Source organism: Fukomys damarensis, unplaced genomic scaffold (assembly GCF_012274545.1).
Source record: "Fukomys damarensis isolate Sample0158 unplaced genomic scaffold, DMR_v1.0_HiC HiC_scaffold_8, whole genome shotgun sequence".
Lineage (NCBI taxonomy): Eukaryota > Metazoa > Chordata > Mammalia > Rodentia > Bathyergidae > Fukomys > Fukomys damarensis.
Genome location: NW_022900920.1, coordinates 5,519,563 through 5,529,999, shown reverse-complemented (window position 1 = coordinate 5,529,999; position 10,437 = coordinate 5,519,563). Strand labels below are relative to the sequence as shown.

Genomic DNA, 10,437 nt, shown 5'->3' with positions numbered 1-10,437 from the left:
CCTCCCTGAACCCCCCTCTTGCCCCGCCCTGCCCATCTCTTTGCCCCGCCCCACCCCGCCCTGTCTCTTTGCCCCGCCTCCATTTCCTGACTAGGAAGCGCCTTACAGCTGCCAGAGGTCTCGAAGCACGTCATGGCGTCGGGCGGAGTCATCGGAGAGACCCTGGGTGGGCCTCGGGTACTGGTGGTGGGCGGCGGCATCGCGGGGCTGGGTGCGGCTCAGAGGCTGTGCCGTAACCCTGCTGCCCCCAACCTGCGCATCCTGGAAGCCACGGCCCGTTCCGGGGGCCGCATCCGCTCGGAGCGTGGCTTTGGTAACTGCCCTGACCCGTTCCCAGAGCCCAAAGTGCTGCGCCCAAACCGAGCAGTTCTCTTTCCCGGAAGCCTAATCCACCTCTCCGAGTGAAGGCCGCCCCACGTAGTCCAGGCTTTCTGGGCCCCAAAACTCAGTTGCTCCAACTTAGGTGCCTGTAGGGGAAGGAGCCAAGGTCCCGGCCTAGTGCCCCTCTCCCACAAAGACCTGGGGACCCTTAGGTATCCCTTCTCCCCTAAGCTCTTCCTACAAGAGCCCTCCCTTGGCAGGTCTGGGCCAGCACTGTCTCCCCGGGAGTTTAAAGCAATTCTGTGGGGGCCCTGCTTTTGGGACTACTTGGTATTCAGGGACAGTATCAGGTGGTCCTTGGGGCTGGCTTAGCCTTCCAGCTGGTCTTGGGCAGGACACTTGGGAAGGGCAGTACAGTGGTCCAGAAGGGCTGGAGTGACCTCTCTGGGGAGAGGACCTCCAGGTGGCATCTTTTTTGCCTTCCCAGGTGGTGTGGTGGAGGTGGGCGCACACTGGATCCATGGGCCTTCCCAGGGCAATCCTGTCTTCCAGCTGGCTGCTGCCTTCGGGCTCCTGGGCGAGAAGGAGTTGTCGGAGGAGAACCAGTCGGTGGATACTGGGGGCCACTTAGCCCTGCCCTCCATGTGCTTCACCAGCTCTGGGACAAGGGTGAGCCTTGAGCTGGTGGCAGAGATGGCCAGTCTGTTCTATGGGCTGATAGACCAGACCCGAGAGTTCCTGCATGTGGCTGAGACCCCAGTGCCCAGTGTCGGGGAGTACCTCAAGAAGGAGATCAGCCAGCAGGTGGCCCACTGGACAGAGGATGAGGAGACCAAGAAGCTCAAGCTGGCCATCCTGAACGCCTTCTTCAGTGTGGAGTGCTGCATAAGTGGCACCCATAGCATGGATCTGGTAGCTCTTGCCCCCTTTGGGGAGTACACTGTGCTGCCAGGGCTGGACTGCACCTTCTCTGGGTATGGGACCAGGCCCTGCCTGCCGTAGAGCCCTCTGTGTACCTCAGGGCCAAGGGGCTGTCTGGGCTCTGCCATCTGACTTTGGGAGGCAGAGAAAGCGGGTGGGGAGTGACAGGAAATGTTGCACTTCTCATTCAGATAAATTGGTTGCTCTCTTATAGTTTGCTCATTTATGCAAAAAAGAATTATTTTTAAAGAAGTGATTGGGAAAGGAAAGTTTTCTTTGAATGCCTCTCCTTTCTGTATTTCCTGAAGCCTTGGACAGGTCAAGTGTTAGGTGAGGGGTTTCAGACTGGCTCCTTTCTTGTGGCCTGGTGCTTCCCAGGCTGTCCCATTGGACTCTCCCAGTTGCAGCCTTTGGCTCCTGCCCAGGGGATGGGCATTTGTGATGCATAAATCTCCAGAAGCAGAACTCAGGTGTGGGTGATGAGGGAGCCACCGTTCTTGTCTGAATGCCTTGACAGTTTTGTGTTCATTAGCTCACTTCATCCTCCCATTAGCCAGGAGGAGGGTATTAACATTCCTGCGATTTAAGGGAAAAACTATAGCATACCCCCACCCTGAACCCGCTCTCTTCCTTGCCGAAGTGATGCTCCCTTTGACATGGGTGGGAATTTGGAGGGCCGATTTTTGCCTATCCTACCCTTCCAGGGATTGGCTCACTAAACTTTAATCAATTTCTGTCTCTCCTAGGGGCTACCAGGGACTCACAAACCACATAATGGGCTCCTTGCCAAAGGACGTGATGGTTTTCAACAAGCCTGTGAAGACTATTCACTGGAACGGGTCCTTCCAGGAGGCAGCATTTCCAGGGGAGACCTTTCCTGTGCTGGTGGAGTGTGATGATGGTGGCCGCTTCCCAGCCCATCATGTCATCGTCACTGTGCCCTTGGGTAGAGCTCACTTTTCTGGTCAGGTTTTCAGTTCCAGTCTTTATCCCAGGAACTCTGGCTTCTCGCTTCATCCAGCTTCAGTAGGTTTTGGGGGCATTTGTTTGGCTGCTAAACTCACATTTTTATTTTGATAATCTCCAGATAGGTGGAAGGAACTATTTTATCAGGTTTCATAGCACTGCACACTTTGGAATCAAGGATTTCACATTAAGGGAAATCACTGCTCATTGGGCAGTAACTCAGTGAGCTTATTGAGAAAGGCTGGGATGACCCCCAGAGATTAGTGTGGTTGCTTTTTCTAGGGGACTGAAAAGGGCACGTAGACCCTGGACTCCAGCTTAGGTCTGCTGGTGATCCATGAGAAAAGCCATAGGTGTAATTCTGTCTAATTCCAGATCTGGTACTTTAGGTTTATATCTGTGAGTAGAAGTTGTCTGGCCATTTGATGACTGGTAGGGATGGTTGATGGGGCAGTTGCCCAGGTAATTGTGGTGGACGGGACATCTGCTTCAGTGGGCTGCGTCACACACAGGGATCGCTGCCTGTGTGATCTTTTTTACTACTCATGGCAGCCTTAACGGGTATCTGTTACTATGCGCTGTTGGACAGTTGTGAGCATCTTTTAGGCAAAGAGAGAAGTCACTTAATTGCCCAAGTCACAGAGTTGGCAAGTGTCATAGGTATGGGAGTCAGGATTTGGTGAGCATGTGAGATAAAAAGGAGTGCCTGCCACCTGGAGTTGGCTGTGGGTCACATTGATATGTATCCTTCTGGAGCCCTGAGCCTGTGTGGCTTTCCACTGCACTGTTGTTTGCACAGATGAATTGCACTACTAGACATATTGGTTCCTGTCTGCCTTAGTGTTTTGTTTTTTTTTCTTCCCTTTCAGTACTAGGGGTTGAATCCATGGCTTTCACTCTGAGCTGCATTCCCAGCCTTTTTTATTTTTTTATTTTGAGACAGGGTCTCACTACATTGCCTACCCAGCCTGGGTTTTGAACTTTGATCTTTTTTTTTAGCCGGGGGGTACCTGGGATTGAACTTGGAACCTTGTACTTGCGAGACAGGCAGCAGCACCACTGAGCTAAATCGCTGGCCCATGAACTTTGATCCTCTTGCTTTAGCTTCCCAAGTGCTGGGATTATAGGTGTGTGCCCAGTTGCCTTGTTGCTGTTGCTGTTTGTTTATTTTTTGCCAGCTCTCTTGTTTTTAATGAAATTTTTGTCAGTGTCTGCAAATCAACACATGGTCTTATTAGTGCTCTTTTTTTTTGGTGGTATTGGGGATCAAACTCAGGTCCTTGCGCTTGCCAGGCAGGTGCTGGAACCACTGACCTAAATCCCCGGCCTCTACATGATTTTATTATTGAGCGTAAAAGTGCCTTTGTTCACTCCTGTTTGCAATTTGTATTCACTGAGCCTATCAAGTGCTGATCCCTGGGGACGTGGGGATAGTTATGACTGCTGTGTTGGTACATTCACAAAGAGCAGTTCTGGGCTTTCATCTGTTCTTACGCCACATGGCATTTTCTTGTAACTAGATGTCATCATTTCATATATATTAGTAAAGGTTTATGGTTCTCAGTTTGCCTGTTTTACCTGGTGCTTTTGCTGGCATTTGAGTGTACTTGTGTCATTAAATCTGAAAGACAGATTCTATTTGTGGGAGTTGTTGGTCAAAGAACTGAACAGGCTGGGCATGGTGGTGCATGCCTGTGATCCCAGCACTTGGGAGGCTGAGGCAGGAGGATTGCTGTGAGTTCGAGACCAGCCTGGGCTATGTAGTGAGTTCCAGGTAGTTTCAACTACATAGTGAGACCCTGTCTCAGAAGAAAAACCAAAAAAAAAAAAAAAAGGATCTGAACAGACTGCCTCTGTGTATGTTCCCATGAACCAATCTCCTGTCTCAACTGCTGCTTGATGACTTTGCTGGTTTGCTGTTAGGTTTTTCTTTATTTTTTTTTCTTTTTATTGAGTTTATTGGTACGTTTTAGGTATACAGTACAGTTACATTCATTATTGGGATCTTATACCTTTACATGACAGGTCTTGGTTCTCATTTTTTTGCTGTTAGGTTTTCTTCCTTTTCTTACTGACTTTCGCAAGTACCTTCAGGAAATTGGCTTTTACCTCAGGTTGCAAATGTTCTTTCCCCACTTTATTGTTGTTTTTCATCTTTTTGTTGGCTAGCTTTGCATTTAATTAATTTATTGCAGTACTGGAGATTGAAACCAGGGAGCTCTACCACTGAGGTACCTAGCCCTTTTTAATTTTTTATTTTGAGATAGGATTTTACTGAGTTGCCTAGGCTGGTTCTAAGCTGTGACCCTCTTGCTTCAGCCTTCTGAGTGCTGGGATTACAGGCATGCAGCACCACACCTAGCTTTATTTATTTTTTTTGTAATGCAAAGTACTCTTCATGTAAGTTTTTAGTGTGCTGGGGATATGGTTCAGTGATAGAGTGTTTGTCTAGCACAGTTTAGCACCACAAAGGAAGAATATCTATCTATCTATCTATCTATCTATCTATCTATCTATCTATCTTCTGGATGAACCCTGTGTATTCAACCACTACTTCAGACTGATCCTGAGCCTTGTGACCTACAGAGTAGAGAGGCAGAGGCTCAGAGTAAACTATCCCTGCAGGGCAGTCTGTGCAAAGTCATTCTAACTGTCCCTGTACAATCAGTGGTGGTGAATGGGCTTGTCATGTCCCTCTGGTGTGGTGCTAGGTGCCCTTGAGTCCTGCTGGCAAACCTTTTCTCTGCAATCCCTGGTCCTGAATGAACACATGGCATGCTTAGAGGCCTCTGTCTCTAACTCCTCTTAGTGGGATCGTGGGATCTAGTTGCTATGGATTCTAGTTTAAAACTAATGCACACCTAATGAATTCCAGGTTTTCTCAAAGAACATCAGGACACCTTCTTTGATCCACCACTGCCTGCTGAGAAGGTGGAAGCAATCAGGAAAATAGGCTTTGGGACCAACAACAAAGTCTTCCTCGAGTTTGAGAAACCCTTCTGGGAGCCACACTGCCAGTTCATCCAGATGGTGTGGGAGGACACATCACCCCTGCAGGACACTGCCTCTGGGCTGCAGGACTCCTGGTTCAAGAAGCTCATTGGGTTTTTGGTTCTACCTTCTTTCAAGTATGTATGTGTCCAGAGACTTTGAGGAAGCCTCAGGCCTACTTGCTAGGGCTCAGTTTGCATGAGATTCAGTTGTGTGTGTTCACGGACATTTTTGAGGCTTTAATGGATAATTGCTGTGGGCTGGACATCCGCTTCATGTGGACCTCGCAGGCATGGATCACTGCCTCTGTTATCTCACTTACTCTTCAGCAGGTGTCTGTCACAACACAAGCCCACAAGATGCTGGCTATAGATAACCTGGGCCTAGTATCCTGCAGGGACAGATGAAGGCTTATTGTATGGAGACTGTCAGTATCTTTAGTGGCCTAGAATGTGCTAGAGGATTTGGAGGAATATTCAATCCATGGGAAAGTACTTATTGGAATTCTGTAGGAAGTTATGGCTTGTAGATAAAGAAGAAATTTAAAATATGGATTGGATCACCAGGGGAGAAAGTACTTGAATGCAAGATGATCCTAAATAATGGAGTCAAAGACCCATGGGTGAAGGGCTCAGCTGAGTAGTCCAGCTGACCTACAAAGCAGCATGTATTGATTGACCAGGGCTGGGGATTGAACCCACAAGCTGCTAATTCAGGAAATACTCTATGCATGATATGTGGATGAGGGACCTGACAAGGTCAGAACACAGCCAGTGTACTGTGGTCAGATGGCAGAGAGAACTCTATATTCTGTTCAGAGATGTGGCTGTGTTCTTAGCCTGAAAGGCAGACAGGGTGGAGGGAGCAGGAGCTGTGGCGTCAGAGCAGCACCCCCTCTGGGAGAAAAGGATCCTGTTGTCTCATTTCACTGAAGAGAAGACCAACTTTCCAGGAGTTTGGAAATGGGCCAGGATTGGAGCAGCCACTGGAACCAGTGACCAGTGGACCCAGCCACCTATTCTAGGCTTGCCTCTGCAGCCTGAGTCTTGGTATTTAGGATATGTTTAAGGACAGAGGCCCTGGGAATACTAACCAGGATGCTGTCTATGGAAGGTCCGTGGTTCTCAAGTTTGTGATTCAGAATCCCTTTTGAAAATGCTTAGGATGGGGCTGGCTGTGGCCCGGTGATGGAGCACTGGCCTAGCATGTCAAAGGCCCTGGGTTCAACTCCCGGCACTGCAAAAAAAAAAAAGCTTTGCATATCAGAGAGCATTTGTTTATGTGGAGTATGTCTGTGTATGTGTGTGAGAAACTAAACCAGCAATTTAAAGATATTTCCTATTTGGGGCAGGGATTTAGCTAAGTGGTTTTGCTGCCTGCCTTACAAGTGTGAAGTCCCGAGTTCAGTCCCAGAACTGAAAAAAAAAAGATATTTCTTATTTAAGATGAAAGTAGTGAATCCATTGCACGTTAGCATACATAATATTTTAAAAGTGAAAGATACTATATTTCCTCAAAACCAATTTAATGAGAAGAGTGATACAGTTTTGACCTTTCTCCAGATCTCTGACGTCTGACCACAGAAAAGAGGTTGGATTCTCAGAATTGATTTTACATTTTTCCTATTGTGGTGTTTTATTTGGTGGAAAGATGAAAAGTTAGAATCAACATAGATACACAGTTGGAAGAAGGTAGTAATATTAAAATAGTTTTTTTTTTTTTTTTTTTTTGGTACCTGTGATCAAACTCTTGTCCTTGGGCTTGTGAGGCAGGTGGTGGCAGAACCACTGAGCTAAATCCCCGGCCCTAAAAAAGTTTTTTAGGTGGTTGTAGATATTCTTTAGGATGACACCAAACTTAAGACATGGTATTCTTATAGGTTGGCCAGATGTGAAATCTAAGGCTGTAGGAATGAGCTTTGTGCTTTGTTCCACTGAAGTCTGTTTGCCTGTCTGGCATGTTGAATGGATCTTTTGCCTATCCTGATTTCTGTCATTCAGGAAGTACTAGTTTGTGCAGTCTTCTATGTTGACATATTTTGCTATGTAATACCAAAAAGTTAAATTTATTAATATCACCACTGATCTCAGAAAAGTCTTTTAGTATCGGGACGCTATTATACTGTTGGTGGGAGATATCAGTTTTCTAAAATTCAAGTTTTTACTTGAGAGTTTAAGTTTCTTTGTCATCAATAAATAATGTTGGCCAATTGATTTTCTGTGAATAACACATGGCTCATTCAGAAAATGTCTGCTAAATACCATGGCTTGTCTGTCAGGCATTGTTTAGGTAGAAATGGTGCCCATGAGGAAACTCATGGCTCAGCTACCCTTGGCAGTCATCACCACCATGTGCAGTAGAAGTGCCTGTCTGTTTCCCATTTCTTCACACAGATTATTGGAAATGGTACTTAAAGGTGAACATTTAATAAAATCAATAACTTTTACTGCTTCATCCTGGGCCTTCTCAAGTGAAACAGGCATTTTTTTTTTCTCTAAGCCACATGTATGGTGGTAAAGAACATGACCCTGCTAGTGTTGTTTGTGTCTCTGCCTCTGTTCTGTGAAGGACAATTTACCTACCTCTGCCCCTCATTGGTGCAAATGGGGATGTAGTGAAGGTGCAAATGCTATGTCAGTGTTGTGAAAAAAGCTTCATACTTTGGAGAACAACGGCCCTGGGTAAGCTTTGAGGCACCACTCTGAGTTGGGGGTCTTGGTGAGGTGATGGCAGAGCTGAGCTCACTGAAGCTCATCTCATTGGTCCTTCTTCCCACACAGGTCTGTGCATGTGCTCTGTGGGTTCATTGCTGGGCTGGAATCTGAGTTTATGGAGACTTTGTCCGATGAAGAAGTACTTCTGTCTCTAACCCAAGTGCTGCGGAAGATGACAGGTACTTATTACAGGAAATCACAACAATATTGCTATTGGCTGATCTCTAAAGAGGATACAAATTTTTCAAAACAAAGAACTAAATTCTGCTACACATCTTCAGCACAACCTTTTCCCATATTATACTAACAGGTTTTTTGTTGTTGTTGTTGTTTTGTATTGGGAATTGAACTTGGGACCTTGCACTTTTGAAGCAGGCAGTGGCACCACAGAGCTAAATCCCTGGTCCAATAACAGTTTGGATTGTCAAGGAAGTATAATGACTTTGAAAATACTTTCTACTAGCTTTCTCTAAAATGTGTCAACAAAATAAATGCAGTTGTCCATAACCAAAGGGTTTCAAATGAAGAAATGAAGCTTAGAAAATCTGTCCAGGCAGCCACAGGTCAATTATGTAAACCAAGTGCCAAGTTCAGTGCTGTTGCCTGTTGATGTCTGTGTTACTCAGTTTTTGGTCACTGTGACAAAATATCTACATAAAATAAACTTAAAGGAAAGACTTATTTTTGCTCAGTTTCAGAGTTTCAGTCCAAAGTTGGCTTATTCCATTACTCTTAGGTCTGGGCCAAGGCAGAACCATTATGACAGACAGGTGGAGGAAAGCCGCTCACCTCTTGGGAGCCAAGAAATAGAGGGAAAGAGCTGAACAGGAAGGGTAAGGGATATTATTTAGTCCCCAAAATCATCTCCATGATTCACTACCTTCACTTAGGTCCCTGTCACTTACGAGTCACTCCCTTCACTTAATGTTCCCATCACCTACCAGTGCCATCCAATTATGATCTTATCAATGGATTAATCCACAGTTAAAGTTAGTCTTCATGATTCAATCACTTTCTGAAAACCCCACCTCTGAATGTATGAGATTTCTAGGGGGCATTTTAGATCTAAACCATAACAGTATCTGCTTGTTCCTGTGCAGTGCACAGTAGAGCAGCTAAGGCAGAAACAGCCTCTTAGGAATTTATTTGGTGGCTTGGTTCTCTTCCGGGCTCCTGTCTTTTTTTTTCCGGTACCAGGGATCAAACTCAGGCCCTTGTGCTTTCGAGGCAGACAGCAGAACTACAAAGCCAAATCCCTGGCCCCTGTCTTTTATCTTAAACTTCTAAGTCTTTTTTTTTTTTTTGAGACATGGTATCACTATGCATTATAGGCTGCTTTGAACTTACTATTTAGCCCAGATTGGCCTAACTCAGTGATCCTCCTGCTCAGCCTCCTGAGTGCTGGGATTACAGGCGTGTGCCACCACACCTGGCTAAACTGCTAAATGTTTAAAAATCTAAACCTGATTGCTGACACATACGTGAGACTTCTGGTTTAATGTGCCATATTTCTGTTTCAGGAAACCCGCAGCTTCCTGCTCCCAAAAGTGTGCTGAGGTCTCGCTGGCACAGTGCCCCATATACTCGGGGATCCTACAGTTATGTGGCCGTGGGCAGCACTGGGGATGACATGGACCTGCTGGCTCAGCCTCTCCCTGAAGACGGCACTGGCCCCCAGGTATGATGGCAGGCCTTGTGTGTGGAGCCCTCTGCAGACACCCCCCTGCTGAGGCAGAAAGGTACTGGAGTCTGAGGAAAAGGTGGTGGATTGGGTCCTCTCAGACTCAGAAGCCATTTTCTTTCCAAAATTAAGAATGATTTAAACATGTATTATTAGTATCAGAATTTTATATACACTTAGCTTAAAGAGCCATTTAATTCTACAATGCTGGTTAACAAAATACAATGAAACAGAAGTCCTATAGCTGGTGGAGGCAGCTGTCTCCTTCCCAGATTTTTCTTCCAACTGATTTTTTTCCCCTTTTATTATGGTGTTGGAGATAGGGCCTTGTGCATGTTAGACAATTGCTTTACCACCAAGTCACAGCCCCAGCCTCACAGCCAATTCTGATCTCTAAATTTACCATCTCTTTAAAGTACAAGCTTATATTATCACTTTAAAAAATTTTATTATGGAAAACATCAAATGTGTACAAAAATAGGTAGAAGTAGTGAGTACCTACCCTGTCTCAGCAGGCTCCTCTTGCTCTCCTCCCTTATTGTTACTGAGTGTGTACATATATTTTGGTACACACCTGTAAAAGCTAAGGACAAGCTTAAAAAATATGTAACTATATTATTGCCACACTTGAAATTAAGAATAACTCCTCGGTTTTATCTAGTATTCAGTGTTCAGTTTTCTAGTCACCACATGATCTCTCTTTTTAGTTTGCTTATTGATCTTATCCATCTTGAATTTTCAGTTTTAGGAGTGAAAGACTGGCTTTTGCCATGGCTCACAAGGTCTAGATTTCTTTCTTTCTTTTTTTTTTTTTTTTCCCTTTACTAGGGATCATTGTGGACA

General features: G+C 45.7%; 1 protein-coding gene across 6 annotated transcripts in view; it reads left to right on the top strand.

Moving 5' to 3' along the window:
• The window catches only part of Paox (polyamine oxidase), a 14,637-nt gene that overhangs the window by 3,307 nt on the left and 893 nt on the right, over nucleotides 1-10,437 (top strand). For 2 of the 6 annotated variants that reach the window (XM_033761321.1, XM_033761323.1), the window contains exons 3-7: nucleotides 874-1,295; nucleotides 1,989-2,206; nucleotides 5,084-5,336; nucleotides 7,980-8,092; nucleotides 9,434-9,591. In XM_033761321.1, coding sequence (XP_033617212.1) covers nucleotides 874-1,295; nucleotides 1,989-2,206; nucleotides 5,084-5,336; nucleotides 7,980-8,092; nucleotides 9,434-9,591 — 1,164 coding nt within the window. Of the gene's footprint in view, nucleotides 1-18; nucleotides 314-808; nucleotides 1,296-1,988; nucleotides 2,207-5,083; nucleotides 6,333-7,979; nucleotides 8,093-9,433; nucleotides 9,592-10,437 lie in introns of those variants that run through there. The other 4 variants (XM_033761320.1, XM_033761319.1, XM_010620006.3 and 1 more) reach the window with 4 other exon arrangements.